Source organism: Astyanax mexicanus, chromosome 1, assembly GCF_023375975.1.
Source record: "Astyanax mexicanus isolate ESR-SI-001 chromosome 1, AstMex3_surface, whole genome shotgun sequence".
NCBI classification, from domain to species: domain Eukaryota; kingdom Metazoa; phylum Chordata; class Actinopteri; order Characiformes; family Acestrorhamphidae; genus Astyanax; species Astyanax mexicanus.
This window is the reverse complement of record NC_064408.1, coordinates 85,833,157-85,851,881: the sequence shown is the minus strand read 5'-3', so window position 1 is coordinate 85,851,881 and position 18,725 is coordinate 85,833,157. Positions and strand designations below refer to the sequence as shown.

The window sequence follows — 18,725 nt, the reverse complement described above, 5'->3', positions numbered from 1 at the left end:
ATGGGTGCATCACTTCAGCTGCTTCTCTTCTTACCCTCGTTTATATATCTGGATTCATCAGACCACATGACCTTCTTCCATTGCTCCACAGTCCAATCTTTATGCTAGCCATTTTTTTTTTTTGCCAGTAAGCCTTACTGGAAGTGATTTTCTTAAACCGCTGGTTAGTCCCAATCCACTGAGTTCCCTTCGCATTGTGAGTGTGGAAATGCTCTTACTTTCACTATTAAACATATTCCTGAGTACTAATGTTGTTCTTTACTATTTGATTTTACAAAGCATTTAAGTAATTGCGGATCACCATTAAGATTTTTTCAACAAAACATCAATAACTAGATATATACATAAAGGGTCTACTGTGTACTTAATTTACAGGTAAAATTAGTCCTTCATGGTTTCCAAGTCTAGAAACAAATGATAAGCTATAAAGATCATCTTTCACACATTAATAGACCTATTACTGTATTTTACAGACACACCATATGATAAGGTTAACTATCAATGAATGTCTATTTTCTGGTCTGTTTTCATACATAAAGCGCACTGGATTATAAAGCGCACTGGATTATAAGGCACATGTTAAGCGACACTACTACTTTTATTCAAAGTGAAACGATCACTGGATGTTAGTCTACACACTTACTCTCGTGAAAATTTGGGTAGTTAAAGAGCTAACCTTTTTTACAGTAAGCTTAGATTTCAAATATTTTAGTGTAGTTATCAGCAGTGCTAGCCGCGGTTACAGCACTACACTGGTAACCCAGGATGCTATTAGCTAGCAGTTCATCCCACATAACTTGTTTTCACATGGTAAACATGCAGACTACAGTCTGATATATTCGCCTCTGAACGGTGAAAAAGCTAGCGTGGTTAGGAGCTAATGATGCTCCAGTACTGCTAGACGGGGTAAGGAGTAGGCTACAAGCTGATAATACTCACCTCTGAACAGCGAAAGAGCGAGGGCTTAGCGGCTTATGCTGCTCCAGCAGTGCTAGCCGGGGTTAGGAGCAGGCTGCAGGCCGATAATACCTCTAAACAGCCAGCGCTTATAGCGGATAAAACTCACATCTGAACAGCTAGCGCTTAGAGCGGATAAAACTCACCTCTGAACAGCTAGTGCTTAGAGCGGATAAAACTCACCTCTGAACAGCTAGTGCTTAGAGCGAATAAAACTCACCTCTGAACAGCTAGCGCTTAGAGCGGTTAGCGGCTAATGCTAATACTGCTGGAGAACTAAACTAAAGCTCCTGTATAACACTGTAACACTTCATCCAGAGGCTTTACTGGTCCTTACAACCTGACAGGTAATATTCATACATAAGGCACACTAGATTTTAAGGTGCCCTGTAAAGAGTAACTGTTTATTATACTTTGGGTTTATTGACAAATATCTTTCAGTTATGATTACTCATCTTAGTGATATAATCATTGTGTGAAACTTTGTATTCAATATGCATAACCAATACTCACATTGTATTTGATCATTTTTATTACTCACAGTGTATTTTACACGCATTTATATAAAAGATTAACCAATAATCACAATATATATTTTTACATATATAGTAAAACACTGTTTGATCAAGCATGTGATTAACACTACCCTTATTATGACAAATTAACCCACATGATGCATCAGACGTATATTAACACATAGGATCTATTATATGGCGGACTAACCACGCGCTACTAACACAGTAACAAATAACATATAGGACCCATTGTTGGGCACATACAGCTTACGCCTGAAGCATTTAGTTTATTGCAGGTTTCTGACCAATCATCAGCCAAGTGCACTTCGTACGAACTGAATTGATACAAAAGAGACTCGGGTACGAACAACGCGGCCTTTCACTCTGTGTGCGTTGTTTTTCATCTCCCAAAGCGGGGTGATAGCACGCACATAGGGAGGACGACGCTGTGTAATTATTAGAACAATGCCACACTGTCCAGTCAAAGCCGAACACTAGTGGTCTGATCAAGGTTGGGAAACTTCAGTACTAACACGTGCATGCTAACATGAGATGATTTTAACAACGCCTCAGCAACAGGCTTTACGTCATCTTTGGGTATAAACAAGGAGTCAGATTAGAGGGGGGTCAGAACTTTACTGAGATGGCTGTAATACTGTCTTGTATGTACTAGTTCTCCTGAATTCAGCAATAAATGCTTGGTTTGCTTTCAACTTCACTCAACTTGCCTTCGACTCTCTATCAACGAGCACGCAGGGGAGTTGTACCCCGGACGAGAGGTGGGGGTAGCCCACCTTTCATTTTCATTTCTACAACACCTGTCAAATTCTTCTCTTTACTGCTTAAACTGAGACTTACTCCAATGTTAAGCTGTGGCCATGTGGGTCAGCCAGACCTCCTCCAGTTTTCTACAGTCTCCAAGACTCTTTTGAATGTGTAGGAAACTTCATCTACATGGCTTTATCTGTTTTACTCTAAACTAAACTTTTTCTGTTTATTATGAGGAAAGTAAATGTGCTGTGTGTACGTGTGTAAATGCTGCAGTAGAGAGTGCAGTAACAGCTCTACTTTACTACAAAGGCTTTTTAAATGTATTTATTATTTATTCATTTCCCAAGCTCAGTTTAATTAATGAATTGTTTGCTAAAAATCACTCCCTCTTTTTTATATATACAGCTCTGGGAAAAAAATAAGAGACCACTTACAAATTATGAGTTTCTTTCAAATTTTGCCAAATTGAAAACCTCTGGAATATAATCAAGAGGAAGATGGATGATCGCACGCCTTCAAACTAAGCTGAACTACTTGAAGTTTTGCACCAGGAGTGGCATAAATTTATCCAACAGCAGTGTGTAGGACTGGTAGAGAAGAACATGCCAAGATGCATGAAAACCAGGGTTGCATCTTTTTGTTATTTCATCCATTTATAATTTTCTGCAAATAAATGCTCTAAATAACAATATTTTATTTGGAATTTGTGAGAGATGTCTGTAGTTTATAGAATAAAACAACAATGTTCGTTTTACTCAAATATATACCTATAAATAGTAAAACCAGAGAAACTGATTCAGAAACTGAAGTGGTCTCAACATTTTCCAGAGCTGTATATATGACTAGTTATATTTTTTTTTACCATACTAAAATTATCTTTTTCTTTTTAAATTTTTTGGCAGTTTATTGCAACATGTTGTACAGTGAATTTTGTACCATTTCTGGATATTGCCTATAAATGCCAAAAAAACAAAGGGGGGATGGTGATATTCTAAACACTTTGAGCAGTTTTGTATGTTTTAAACTAGTAAATTAAGTAAATTAATATAATGTATTAAACTAGAAAATTAATATATTGTTTAGTTCCTACTTCAGTGTGTCGTTTCTCATTTTCGTCGAGGAGCTGAATGAATTTCAAAACAAAAGTCCTCAGCCTCTCCACAGCCTACAGTGGAAATATATATTTTTTGTGCAGAATTTCAGCAGGGCGTCGCGGTGTAGTGTGTGTATTTTCTGGTGTTGTGTAGAATACGTCGGACGCGCGTATGTGATGTAGTGATATGAAGTGTACTGAAATGTTATAAGCGGTAAATTAACCTGTTTTATTGGCGGTGTACCGGAAATGGCTGGTGGGCTGTTTAATGCTGGAGAGAAGCAGCTCGTTACCGCAGGATGAGGATCTTTGTCAGGTCTGTGTGTGAAGAGGTGCTCAGATACTGAGCATTAGTGCTGCCTAATTACCCGATGAGCTGACGGAGCCGGGTGTGAACCTGAACACGAAGAAGCCGGGCTGTGTTTTTAACGCGGGGCTCGTCACTGTGGAGAGGAGCGCGGTGGCGGCGTAGCGACTCTCTGTACTGAGGCTAGCCGTCTCACCAGCTAGCAGAACTAAACTTTCTTCTGGGAAAATGCCGTCTTTTATATGGAGGTAAGGGCGGTTTACAGCCTGTCTCTGTGTGCGCTGTCGCCTGGAAAGTTTACAGTGTTTAAAAAAGTTCACTTGACCTGCTCGGTAGTTTATGTGTGCTCGCAGAAACAGAGTTTGTTCATATTTCGCTTAGCTTAGCTGGTTAGCTATAGCTAGCTGAGTAGGTTAGGGTGTTGTCCATTATGCGCGTGTATGCTCTAAGTAGGGCACCTAGGTAGTGCGTGTAGTTTTTTTTATGTGGTCGCCTGCTTAGCTGTAGGCGACCGCTAGATACTCTAGTTAGAGTGTCAGTGAGCGAATTAGACAACGGCCGTAGTTTACCGAGCTGAGCCTGTAGCTAGCTAAATTAGCTGGTTAGCTGGGTAGGTTGGCATAAAATGTAGTTAACTATTGTTTCATTCACATTGTTAACACCTAGTTTTATATATATTTTTTTTCATATTTTAGACATTTAGATTCACTGTTTAGTCTGAATATGTAAAATAAACAAGACCTGATTAACTATAACCAACTAAAGCTACGATAGCTAAGCTAGTTAAGTTAGTTAGTGAATAAACGTTACCTGGCTGTGAGGGTTTTGCTAACTTCAGTTTTAAAATTATTACACTTTCAGCTCAAACACACCCTGGATTACAGTTTCCCAATAAGATATCTGATACTCTGAACTTTTTATAGTCCCTTCAAGCAAAAAATACTAAACAGTTACAAGCACTAGTTAGATTTTTTATTAAAACATGGTCAAATTAATGCAAATATCAACAATCTCTTAACATTTACAGAGCAAATGAAGTTCGGTTTGAGTAGTGTAGGGTCTCCTTAAATAAAACATTATCTGATGTTTTGCAATATTTAGGAAAGTAAAGGTTGTTCAAACTAGCAAAAAAAATCCAAATATTGGCCTAAAACTCTAAAGGTTAATGAGAATATAACTTATATTTGATAAAGTTAGTTGCTGACACATTCATTTTAATGTGTTATGCAATCTAGCTAGGTTAACTTTTCTAATTACCCAGCCAAATTTATCTAAACATTTCACTGGCCTGACATACCTTTACATTATCTGTGTGTTCGGATCAAGATTTGGGATTATTTAGTTGTTTTAGTTAAATTAGCTACTTTTTGCAGGTTTTCAGTAACCCTTCAAATTTGTCTGTCTGCTTTAACTAGCAAACTAAAGTGATATTAGTCTAAAATAATCAATATTATTAGTTTTTTTTTCGGAGCAACTTGTATCTGCTGTTTCCAGCCATTTCACACACACAGTTTGTTCACTCCAACTTTAGATGAATTGCTTGTCGTTCATTTATTTTCATTTTCACATATATTACAAAACTGGATGTTTCGTACATTCAGACAAATAACTTGAACTAGACTTGATCATATAAAGACTGGAATGAAGAGCATTGTTTGACTGCCAAAGATAAATTATGTGTTTATAAAGTGCCATCATTCAAGATTAAAGTCTGGATGCCACACACCATGTCCTGGATTTGCCAGATCCGGATATAGGCTTATAAAGAGCATGTGTCTGTTGACATAAGACTTCTGTTGTGGACTTGACAAATATGCTGCAGAGTTAGTACACATATATGTCGTTTATCTGTAGCCCCATATAGTGCTTGTGGTAGGTGGGGTATATTAACTGAATGCATCAGGTAATCCAACAGTGGTAACCGTAGGAATCTGGTGTATTCTCTTTAGTTTAGAAACACAAAACAGGTCTTTTGTTTAAATATACACAGGATCTGTATTTGTAGATGTTTTTAAACTACACTGTGTGTGTAAAAGTATGCAAAACCCTCAAGTAAAAAAGCATACCAGTTATCATATTAGTGTTAAAATGCCTTTATTTAATTGGATGTCCTTTTTCTGTACATTGGAACTGTGCACACAGGATTAGAAGTGAAAGCATTTTAAACATGGTTTTGGCAGTTGTACCTGTTTCATTGGACTTTTGCAGAAACCTGTAGAATCTGTTTCTTGGTTCGTTTTTTTGCTCAGGTTTGTAGGATTTCTAAAGTGCTGTCGTGGCATGACGAAGTATCATACACAAAGAGGGTCTGTTAGAACCAGCTTGCATTTGCAGGAGGCTTTCACCAAGAATGTTTAACACACACACACACACACACGCACACACACTGCCATTTGAGTTTTCACAGCAGCTTATTTATCGTTCATGCTGCTGCATCACTCATAGCTGTTGCACTCAGACTGAATTTTGCCCGACTCTGGAAGTTTGAAACATAATTGCTTATGTTCTGTTCACAGACCTGCTTTCTAAAGTGTGTGTGTGTGCACGCGCATACGCTCTTGCACATGCGTGGAGTTTGGTTTAATGAGCAGATTATGGTTCTCGTGATACAAAAATGTTTTGTATACCAAGTATAGTATTACAGTTCTTGATTCCAAACAATCCTGAGGCAAAAATATTTGAAACGCATCACTGTCTGAATACATTGAGAACAGCTTTTAGGAGAAGCCATGTAATTGACAACAGAGTGTTATAAATGAATAAATTATGCAACTGTCCACTGGTTGAAATATGCAAAGAAATTCCCGGAATGCTCAACATGACATGTGTTTGCGGATAATGTACTGACCTATAACAAAAGAATCTTGCTGGTTATGTCGCAAATGGGGCATTACTGGGTCAAGTCCCCCCTGACGTAAAGATCTGTACAAAACAGCCATAACATCAAACAATCAAGTTTTTTTTGTGCATTATTGACCAAAACACTACAAACTGCTTTTGAAGTTTGTCAGTAAAAATGTTGTTTTGAGTGTTTTGATATTCCCATTCATAAAGATGGGAGTCTGGTCTTTTGTAACTGGCAGTAACTTCCCAGCACTGTAACAAAGTTGGCCAGCTAGTAAAACTTGGCTATAGCTTCACTATAGTAATATAGTAGACTTGCCTATAGGCCTGTCACTAAAGCTAAGTTCTTAATGGGCAAAATATTATAATTTTAAACCAGATATATTAATGGCATTGTATAAGAATAATACAACTGCACCCTTATAAACATATGTTTCGTTTGCAATTCATACTACATGTCAATAGTTTGCAATATATTGTAATATACTGCTTTTTTAAGCACACGTAAGGCTCAAGTAACATGTTTTAATGTGTCACATGTCCACTTCTTGTGTATGGAGATGCCGTTATTGGTCATTGCACACACTGTGCTCTTTTTTTTACACAATAGTGGTGGTACTGCTCACAGACTTGAGTCCCACCTCCAACAGTGACAGAAGAGACAACTGACTAACATACTGGTGACATTTATTCTTAGTAAAACAAACTAACAAAGAAACAATTACACATTAAGCACTTTTAGAGGTCTGGAAATACATATATATTATATCATAAGTCAATAAAAAGTATAATGACGGGCCTACAGGTCTTTGAGGTCTTTTGGTTTTACATCTGCTTCTTAGCTTCATTAGCTACTTCAGCCATGCCGGTGTCTATTTATTGGCATAGTGGGGAAATTCCAAGTGGCTGTTGGAAGTAGTTGTGGAATGCTTGCTGTATATTGTTTGTGAGAACACTGACAAGTAAAGCATAAAAAGGATAAATAATGCATTGTGCAAAAATAAATCACAAAGCACTAAGGCTGTTGAATGAAAATGCTTTACCACAGATTATTACATAGCAAAACATAGTAAAGCTAGATTAGACTGTAATGCTTCTTTAAATGAGTAATTACAAGGGGCCGTGAAAATCACAACTCTGTTTCTCTCCTATAGTGTTCTGTAGTGTATTCTATTGCAGTGTGTGTCTGTGAAAGAATTTCCTCATTTACTGAACCTGAATGGTTTTGATGTGCTAACACTTCAGCTGAATCCAGTTATTGGTGTCAGGCTGTAGAGTAAAGATAGAAAGTGTTGAAAGAGGCTTTTGTACAGTTGAATACTGCTTTTGTCTGCCAGCTTTTTGGGTGAGGTGTCAAGCAAAGCCTAAGACACTGTCCAAGAGTAAACATGCCATGGAGTCTAACTAATATGAACCATATGTGTGTCTGTGTGATTGTGTGTCCAGTCTGCATCCAGTCGTGCTGCTGTGTCTGTGTGCGTGTGTGTTAGCTGACCCTGGAGATACTCCACTTCTGGAGGGCTGGCAGGACGTGTGGCTTTTCCGTTTTTTCCTCAACATCCTCGGCTACGCCACCATCATCATTCCGGGGTACTTTCTCATTGGCTACTTCAAGCGGATCAACTACCTGGAGACAGGTACTGTAAATCCACTAAATCTTTATATCAGTATCTTGATAATACACGTGTGTGCAAAATATTGCACCATCATTAGAATATTTTTTTTTAAATATAGTAAGTAAAGTAAAGAAGTTTGGAGCAATTTTTGCCTACATCCAAGACAACAGATGTTATGCACAATTACTTAAAGTGTAAGCATTCTAGAGCAATTTAGTCATTTCTGCAGCGCTGCTGTTACGGTAACTTATCATTGCTGCATGTGTTATCAATTGTTATCTAATGTGTTTCATGTGTTGTTGAACTATTTGTTTTATATCTGTAAGTGTAAGTATAGCCTAATCTAACATTACAGCCTGTTATTCTAGCCTGTAAATCATTACAAAGTATTTGCCTTGCACTACACCGATGTAAAAATACATCACGTGTTTGTGTGTGAGAAAGAAGATATTTTTCATTTTGAGATGGTTTGCAATTCAAAATTAACATTTAGTTACAAATAGAAGTAAAAGTAACTGAGAGTGCAGTGACAGTCAGAATTTGACACTACACCTATTGTGTTAAATAACTGCCCCTTATTCAGCTACACATGGTTAAAAATATGTTTTTACTGTAGTTCACAGTTATAATGCACAGTCATTAACCACATTTGCAAGTCTTGGCTGCCTTAATACCAAAAGTTTGATTTGATACCACTATCAAAAAATAATTTAAAAAATAATTCAATTTGCTAGAATAAAATGTTTAGCTATGCCCAGTATCTGAAGCTAATATTTCTTTAAATATGTATTCTGAGATGTTTAGGTGAGGCTAAAGTACTATATTAGTATTCAATTACCTTTATTAATGTACCGCATTTGTAACTCTACAGTAATAATTCTGTTTCTCAATATAGGATATCTGAATTGACAAACAGTTGTCTTTTTTGATGCATTCTGTGACCTTAAATCCATATCATGACTAATTAAAACTGTGACCATGATTATGATTAATGAATAATTATTTAGTTTGAGTTGCTGAGTTGGCTCAGTGTTTGGATTCTCTTGTATATAGCCTCTATGTTGCAGACTGGACAAGGGGCAGTCTGTGAAATACAGTGAGTAAAAAAAGTATTAACACGTTTAAAAAAATAATAATTATCATAGACGTGGGCAATATATTGATTAGATATGTTGAATTTTAGTTTTGATTATATTTAGTTTATCTGCCAGCTGTAATCAAGAGCTTTACTTAAGTAATGGTGCTAATACTTCAGTGAGATCTTTGGATTTACCGGTGCTTACAGGCACTTTTTCTTTACTTTTTGTAAGGTCAAGAGCACAATGTCTCAGTATTACTCCCAAATATTTCCACCCTGCCTAATAGCAGTTTCTGTTGTCTTTTTAGGACGAGGGCTTTGCTTTCCTGTAATAAAGGCGTGTGTGTTTGGAACTGACTCTAAGACTCCACTACTGGATGATGCATCTGTCACAGCCAGAAATGAGGCAGAATCCAGTTCATCAGCACGGCAAGCCTTTAAACTTATCTTCTGTGCAGTTGGACTTCAGGTAAGTGTTCATTCAATGATGTGAATTTTCTTTTCTCTTGAAGTCCACTTATGAAATGTATGTGATTTTATTAACTAATATAGTCACTGTGTCTTTATTAATGACGATGTATTTCAACATTTTAACTGGCTGTAGTTGTGCATTTAAAGGTGTTTTGTAAGATGAACTCTGTAATGATTGGCTCCACTGTGTCGTGTGTCATTTAAAAAGCTGTAGACTGGAACATTCACTCAATTACCTGTGTTGTCTTTGACTAATATTTATATTGGTTTGATGTTCTGAAACATTTAAGTGTGACAAACATGCAAAAAATCAGGAAGGGGGCAAACACTTTCACACCACTGTAGATGTTTATTGTATTCATCATGATTTGCATTCTAAATCCAATTCTGTACTAGGACAAAAAAAAAATGTTGTTTACAAAATACTTCAGTTTCTAGCAATGTATGGTACACTTTTACAGGCAAATATTAAAGTATTACTGTTTGTTTTTTGGATTCACTGAAGTGCTTAATTGCATCTGTGGTCATGTTTCATGTTCTTCAGGGATCATATTTGACATGGGGAGTCCTTCAGGAGCGAGTGATGACTCGTTCATACGGAGGCTCTGAGACGGAAGGTGGTGGAGAACGCTTCAGAGACTCCCAGTTTCTGGTGTTTATGAACCGCATTCTGGCGCTGACTGTGGCTGGGCTGTGCTGTGTTGTGTTTAAGCAGCCGAGACACGCAGCCCCCATGTACAAGTACTCCTATGCCTCCCTCTCCAACATCCTCAGCAGCTGGTGTCAGTATGAGGCCCTCAAATATATCAGCTTCCCCACACAGGTAGTAAATACTCAGTAGTAGTTTATTAGAGATGGCAAAATACCAGTCTTCTTTCTGCTTGCTGTTATTGGGATATTCATATCTAGTGGAAAGGGAGGTTTTTGCATTTTTTGTCAAGTGTATAGGTGCTCAAGAAGGCATCTAGTTTCGTCATGATTAACACATATACAGTGCACCCAGATAGCTGTTCACTTTTTCCATGTTTTGTTGTGTTACAGCCTAATTTCAAAATGGGTTAAATTTATTTCCCTCTCAAAATTTTACAGACAAAATCCCAAAATGACAAAGTGATAAAAGTTAGAATTTGTGCTAATTAATTAAAAATAAAAATCACATGTACATAAATGTTCACAGCTTTTGCCACAGCAATAAAAGATCATCGTAGGTGCATTGTTTTGAAAACTTGATTGGAGTTCACCTGTGGTAAATCTAGTTGATTTTAAAACTGATTTGGAAAGATATTTTTTTAAAGGTACAATAGTTGACCTTACATGTGGGATTACAAACCAGACCATGAAGTCCAGGAAATTGTCTGTAGACCTGTAGAAACAGAACTGGGGAAGGATACAGAAACATTTCTGCAGCATTGAAGGTACCAGTGAGCACAGTGGCCTCTTATCATTCGTAAATGAAAGAATTTTGAAACCACTAAGAAGAGACATCTTTGAAGAAAACTTGCTCGGGAGTGTTCTGGACCTCAAATTGGAACAAGGTTTGACCTTCCGGCAGGACAACTATGCTAAGTGCACAGCCAAGATAAAAAGGAGTGGCTTTGGGATAACTCTGTGAATGTTCTGGAGTGGGCCAGCCAGAGCCCAGACTTGAACCCGATTGAACATCTCTGAAAATATCTGCAAATGGGTGTGCACTGATGTTTCACATCCAACCTGAAGCAGTTTGAGCGGTTCTGCAAGAAAGAATGGGGAAAAACTGCCAATTGCCAAGCTTGTAGCATCATACTCAAAAAGACTTGAGGCTGTAATTGCTGCCAAAGGTGCTTCAACAGTGTATTGGACAAAGGCTGTGAATATTTGTCCATGTGATATTTTGGTGTTGTTGCAAATCTATTATTCTAAACATGTTTTGTCATTAGGGAGTATTGTGCGTAGAATTTTGAGGGGGAAAAAATAGGAATAAGGCTGTAACAAAAAATGTGAAAAAGTGCAGTCCTGTGAATACTTTACAAATGTACTGTAACTTGGGTTGTTCAAGTATTTGTCAAACCTCAGGTGTTGTATGGCAAGCAATGTGTTTTGTAGTTTAATGGGCAGTTATAAGGGCTATATACGTGAATTGCTTTACTGGTCAAGTTAGTCTTTTGGTTTGTACCAGATATAGCATTACAGCCAGCAGGCTATTGATCTCTAAAGTGAGGAGGAAGTAAAGATAGGAGTGCATTGCTGTGTTGTTTGGCAGAAATCACCAGGGGAAAATACCCAGGGTCAGGTGATATCTTAATACACTTTAGGTCTGACATGCAAAAGATGTGCAAACGTGCGTTAAACGTTACTTCCTTACTGGTTTTTCTTTTTTGCTTATCTGGATTCTCCGAGTTTCCTAAAATGGGCTGAATGTAAAGTACATGCTTTGTTTTGTGGGTTATATGTGGAAATACTACTAATAAAAGCTGACACATGCATTGTGCCTCCCACAGATTGTTTAACTTGTTCCTGACAGAAATCACGTTATTTTGTCATATGTTTAAAAGGCCAAAAAATTTGATCTGGTAATAAATGTCAGTTTCTTTTGGTTTGGCTCAGATTTAATTTATTGTGATTTAGCTGATTGTTTAAACATAAATGTGAGTAAGGACTCAGTGGTAAAAGTTTATACATTTTAGTTCATTACACACTGGATCAAGGAATGTTAAATGCCTGCACAAGTTCAGAAATATGATGTCTTATGTACCTGCACACACTATCAGTCCTCGTTCGTCGAAACTTGTAGAAAAAAAACGTAATTCATTCTGCTATTCTTAATAAGCACCTCACAACTTATACGGGTGTAGGCCTTCCCAAGCCGTGCTCTGAGCTATCACCTTGTGATTAATTTACATACTGCTTTCCCATGACTTTTGGCATGTCTGTGTATGATTTTCACATGTAACAGACTGTAACTGAGAGTGTACTTCTTTCTGGCTTTCTCAGGTGTTGGCCAAAGCCTCCAAAGTCATACCTGTGATGCTGATGGGTAAGCTTGTTTCACACAAGAGCTACGAGTACTGGGAGTATTTCACAGCCGTGCTGATCTCGGTGGGTGTCAGCATGTTCCTGCTTTCCAGCCACACCAACAAACATCCATCCACAGTCACCACTTTCTCCGGTGTCATCATCCTGGCCGGATACATTGTGTTCGACAGCTTTACCTCCAACTGGCAGGTAGACAAATTCTGCCTACTACTTTGACATTGCTAATGGGGTTTTGTCATGATTGTTTTTTTCTGGTGTTTAAGAGGTAATATTTGGTTAAGCTGCTTTCTAACCAGATTTTGTTATCACAAGGTGGTACGGTGGTGCTGCAGGTAGAGTGTGTTTGTGTGCTCCCAGTTTCCTTTCCCCTCTAAAAAACAAAAATTCTAGCCAAAGGTGGCCAATGAATTCACTTTTAGTCATTAAGCCATAATTTTATATTAAAATCTCAGTTAAAAAAATTGGTATGCACTGAACTGAACTACACCTGTTTCAGCTGTATATATGCCAATTTAAAATAAATGATTTTTTGTACAATGTATAGTTAGAACATTTTAATTGAGTTCTCGAATCTCTGCATGAATCATATTCATACTGGACTACATATGTCTTCTATGTTGTTGCTGGAGTGTGGGCGTGACGTGTTCAGGTGTGACGGATTGAGTATAAACCAAGAGGGTGTCGGAGTGGTATCTGTTTATACTTTTCATCCAACCACATCATCTGGAGAATAAGATTTATATGAATAGGTTTTGTTTAATTTTATTTTAATTTTATTTTATATATATATTTTTTCAACAATTAAACTACGGAATGAAAACAAGCTAAAATTAAATAAGAGTAAAATGTAAGGAGTAGAAAGTTTAGATAATTGTGTGAAAATGTACGAAGAAAAAAGTAGGCTGAAAAATAATTACTTCAGTACAGTATAGATAACCAGAATTTCTGCTTGTGTAAGGTAACATAGTATTTGTAAATTGTTACTTGACACCCCTGATGCTAGGTGAATTGGCTTTTTATTCTGCCCCCTAGATGTGACTGCATCTTATTTAAAGGCCATTCCTGCCTTGCACCCAGTGATTCTGGGTATGCCACTGTGTCCCTGACCAAAAAGAAGCAGTACAGATGAATCATTGAAAGTTGATTGACTAGACAAGATGAATCATTGTAAGCTGAAAAAATAGACAGGATGATGATAGGAAACCATTGTATTTTATTGATTTTATAGGAATAAAACTAGTAACTGTTTTGTTCTTCCTTGCAGGACAACCTGTTCAAGTACAAGATGTCATCGGTGCAGATGATGTTTGGGGTGAACCTCTTCTCTTGCCTCTTCACCGTGGGTTCTTTACTGGAACAAGGAGCATTCTTCGAGTCTCTAGCCTTCATGTCTCGCCATTCAGAGTTCGCCTTCCACGCCATTCTTCTGTCCATTTGCTCGGCCTGCGGCCAGCTCTTCATTTTCTACACCATCGCACAATTCGGCGCAGCTGTCTTCACCATCATCATGACCCTGCGGCAGGCCATTGCCATTCTTCTCTCCTGCTTCCTCTATGGTCACGCTGTCACCTTTGTGGGTGGCCTCGGGGTGGCTGTGGTTTTCCTTGCCCTTTTCCTCCGCGTTTATGCTCGCAGCCGCATGAAAAAGAGCAGCAAACGTGCTGCCCAGCCACCTGTACAGAAGGTCTAGATGAAGGATACTGAAAAGCAAAAATTGTGTACGAAAACCACGTTTTTAGTGGTTCAGCCTGTTCTGGGTTTTTGGTCGTTTGTTCTGTTTTGGGGTTTTATTTTGCCTTTTGTGTGTGTGTCATTTGTACTCTTTGTACATATACTTATATATGTGTAATAAGGTACGGAAAGGGAGATCTTTTTTTATTGTTATTAATGAAAGGGTATTTGGGTTTGACTGCTGTCCTGTCAGGAGAAATGAGAGGGGAGTAGCTTATGTACTGCGTCTGTACGTGCGTGTGTGTTGCTGAATGATTCCATGGGTGTGATTTAACTGAGCCAGTGACAGGTCTTAACTTGTTTGAGGTTTTATTTGTTGTGTTGGATAGATGCTAAACCCATTTTTTTTAAATGATGGCTTAACAACAAAAAAACATACATGTTCTCCTCCTTCATCCCAAATGTAGTTGAATAAGCCAACTTATGTTAAGGGTCTGAAGAATCTGTAAGGCTTATGTAGCAACAAGTTAATGACCAAGTTTCTTCCCCAAGATACATGTTTATTTCTTACAGAATTGTTTAATAGAATCTAATAAGTTTTAAATTTAATTATGACTTTATGCCCCAATTGACTGAAGCCTTCTGAGTTGTAACAAAACTCACAATGAACCGTTTCACATTAATACTTAGTAGTGCATTTAAACAGATAAGTAATTAAGGATTTTTCGTGTTGTGTGTTAATTGGGCAAGTGCTGATATGAAAGGAGTGGGTTCAGATATTTAAAATTAAATTTTCGTGTACAAATCTGCAGATGGAGATATACAAATCTTTGTTATAAAAATTTTATAAAATTTAGAAAATTGTATCTATGTCCACTTATGTCCGATCAGCGTTACAGATAACATTGATTTGTAAAATGTAAATTATTTGGTTCATATCGGCTTCAGATATTGGCCATCATACCACCCTGTCATAAAATATGTAGGAGTTTGAGAATTCACACAGATTTTTTAGCTTTATTATTTTAGTTTGGTTTATTTGTTATTTCTGTGGTTTGTTTTATAGGTCAAAAAATAAAAGCCACCAAAAACACTACACAAAAAACTTTGGACAGCAGACATATCTTGGTTTATTGACTACAAAAAGGGTACTTTCACACCTAAAAGTCCAGATCAAAAATTATTTTGGTTCAGGCCAAACAAAAAACAAACGTCTTAAGGTCCAGCCTAAACAAGGCAGGTGTGAAAGCACCCTTAGCATGAATGAGAAGATTGTAAATGTTTCTTTTTTTGTTTTGTTTACAATTTAAAAAGTTGAACAGGTTAAGTTCAAGTCACAATAGTAATTTCTGAGAACATTATATTTCTTGAAGTTTAATATATTTGACATGTTTGTTTAGTCAGAAATCTGGTCCTTATCAGTTCCCTAATAGTGAAGCAAATGCTTTTGGATTTGGATGCTCCTAATCGAGGGTCTAGTTTTTGTTTTTCATTGTGTTTAAAACCAGAGGCCATTGAGCAGATCCTTAACATGGTTGGATTGGTCGTAGACTCAATGCTAAATCATTTTTAGCTACAGACCACGAGTGCCTATTGAACAAAAAAAAATTGACTTTATCGGTTTGTGTGAATGTGCTGATAGTGACCTCATTAGGTAATGGTTATAAAGTATTTAATTAATTACCTGATAGAAACTCCATATTGTCACCTAAAAGGTATTTAAATGTACATTACCACCTTACCTGTACTCCAGGGAACGCCCTCTGCAAATGCCTTTTGGAAAATCGGTTAAAGCTTGTGGTGAGTTAATTGTGTGTAACAGGCATAACTTTACTCAACACTGATTTGTGTTTTGCACATGCAAATTTTACTGATCTTGTAAGGATGTTTTATCGCATGAGGTTTGATTTCTTCTTTGCTGGAGTCAAGATCAGGTGTGACATGACTGTGTTTCATGACACTTTTTTTTTTTTTTGACAACTTTTGAGGTACATTCCAAATGGTGCTAGTTCAGAGGGTTTGCAATACAGTGCCTGTGATTCTGCTCCAGGACAAATATGAATGCAACTCTTTAGTCAGTACCAGAGTAACAGTTTGTTTTGTTGTTTATTGTCTCATGTCATGTTAAATAGTTATGTATGAAGAAGAGTACCAAGGGACCCCTAAAGGAATACTCCAGCAGTTTTAACCTCCCTCTGTTTTACAAATATTGGTCATTATGAGACATGGCTTCTTGTCTTAAAATTCACTTATATTAGAAGTCAATATGCAGTTGCTGAATTTAAAAAATGATGCCTAACAGTATATTTGAAACTACAAGATTTCAAGAAGAATTTTCTTTAAACATTAATCATTTTACCACAGAATTGCCAGTGAACTGTCTCAATACCTCAGTAAATACAAAGCCACCAACCTGTAAAAAACAAACAAAAACTTCACAAGCTTGTCTTAACTGTATAGTCTGATATACAGACAAACCTAATATTTGTTATGACAAGAGATTGTTAAAAGGAGGAATATATTATTTAACTATTTTCTAGATGTTCTAGCTTTTAAAGTAATTTCAAATTGTGCTGATCTAATAATGACCGATATTGGATATTATGACTGATTTATGATTAAGGCTAGAGATCAGGTTAAAAATGCTGAAATATTTTAACAAATTGTTCCATTAGCTAGCTCACTCTGATTGTAATACCATAGGGCTGCTATTGTGAAATCTGTTTTTTTAGGATTCAAGCACTCGTTCCTAAACGAGGCGGTCAGCATTTTCAGCAAGGGCATAGAAATGCACTGCATGTTTCTGGTTGAAGCGGTCTGCTGCAGTCCAAGTGAAGAACTGGACATCCAACCTATCAAAAATATGTAAAATCATAAACATTTGGAAGTGTGTGTGTTTTTTTTTTTTTTTTTTTTTTTTATAAAGCTTGTTCTCAATAGTTTAGCCATTGTATAGATTATTTATTTTGGTTATGTGTGTGTAGTCTGATTTCTCTTACTTTGGGCCGTAAACATTTAGGTGTTTTTACTGGAGACTAAAGAGAATCTACAAACCCGTGGTTTGATCTTCCGTCATGTTTCTTTAAACTGGTAGAACATATGAATCAGGATTTTTGCCACTGAAGTAGATTCCTGGGAAACACTACGGTTTGAGTGTAATGTTTGTACGGTTTGATTTATGGGAGAAAACTGTGTGCAATATAGGTCCACCTTTTCTGTTTTGACAGGTTCATTTTTGAGGGATTGGTGTATTAGATCACACCAAATGAGAAAGTGAAGCACCAGCAGTGATGAAGGGTTATACTAATAATAATTTAGCAGCAGCCTGAGTGTACTCTGTAAATGTGCGGTTCTACCTAAATTCTCACATTCAGTTAAAAGGGTACTTTTCTTTCATCAAAGTGTATGTTTAGGTCATGTTTTGATACTCTAAGAGGACTTTTAATTTGTAACACCTTCATTTTAATGATCACCTTTCATCTCAGATAGGTTGACGCTCAAGGTTGCTATGCAAATGAAAAGGAGAAATATTTTAAAGTGGACGTCTCTTCTGATTCTGAAAGATTGGTGAGTTGACAGCACAGTACTAAGGCAGTATCTTGCTTTCAGGTACGCACACCTGCACTGTGCAGGTTAGTACACTGTTGACACCTTCAGTACACACATTAGAGGGTCTTTTGTATTGTTGTTGTTTTTCTGCTGTGCATATGCGTGTGTGTGTGTGTGTTGCTATGCTGCTCTCCAGGAGAGACACCCTGTCTTGCCCAGTGTGTGAATGTTTATGGTCGGGTTTGAAGCCGTTTCTGAGTCTTTTCTTGTTTGGGAAGAATGTGAACACCATGGGTGTAGAGGACGAGAGGAAATACAATATAACTAATGTATTCTGTTTTTACTTTTTCTTTGTTTTTTTTTTTTCTTTTTTAAAGGATGTATTAATTATGTTAGGCGAATTAAATTAATTTGAATACTCAAAAATCTGTCTTGGTTGTTTTTTCTACTTTGACTAATATTGTATTGCTGCAGCTATAAATTAAATTTTTAAACATTGTACTCTTTAAAAAGAATTTGTAATAGCAGTGATGTATGTACAATTATGGCATTTCATAGAATTATATCAATTCTTAATAGTGTTTTTTCTATCCACGTAGAAATCCACATATACACTCACATGCCAAAGGTCATTGATCAGGTCAGTGTAAAAAGTCTTACTGTTTATATACGAAGATTGCAGTTTATTATTAATATTGTAAATGTGTTTATTTGACCTTTTGTGCTAATTTACTTGTGCACAAAACGGCTGTAGGTAGTTTACATGGAAATAATTTTTCTTTGAAATAATTTTACTGCATTGTGGAGGTTGTCTACACCCACAGTGGGTGTGTGATGCTCT

The 18,725-nt window shown here is 36.9% G+C and overlaps 1 protein-coding gene across 1 annotated transcript; it reads left to right on the top strand.

Annotated features, from left to right (window-relative positions):
- The first annotated feature begins 3,423 nt into the window (after window positions 1–3,423).
- slc35b2 (solute carrier family 35 member B2) lies at window positions 3,424–18,310 on the top strand. The gene is made up of 6 exons (XM_007255489.4): window positions 3,424–3,891; window positions 7,934–8,124; window positions 9,490–9,650; window positions 10,197–10,475; window positions 12,623–12,853; window positions 13,929–18,310. The coding sequence occupies exons 1-6, from the start codon at window positions 3,872–3,874 to the stop codon at window positions 14,352–14,354; spliced, it is 1,308 nt and encodes a 435-aa protein (XP_007255551.2). The 5' UTR covers window positions 3,424–3,871; the 3' UTR covers window positions 14,355–18,310.
- Window positions 18,311–18,725: the final 415 nt, after the last annotated feature.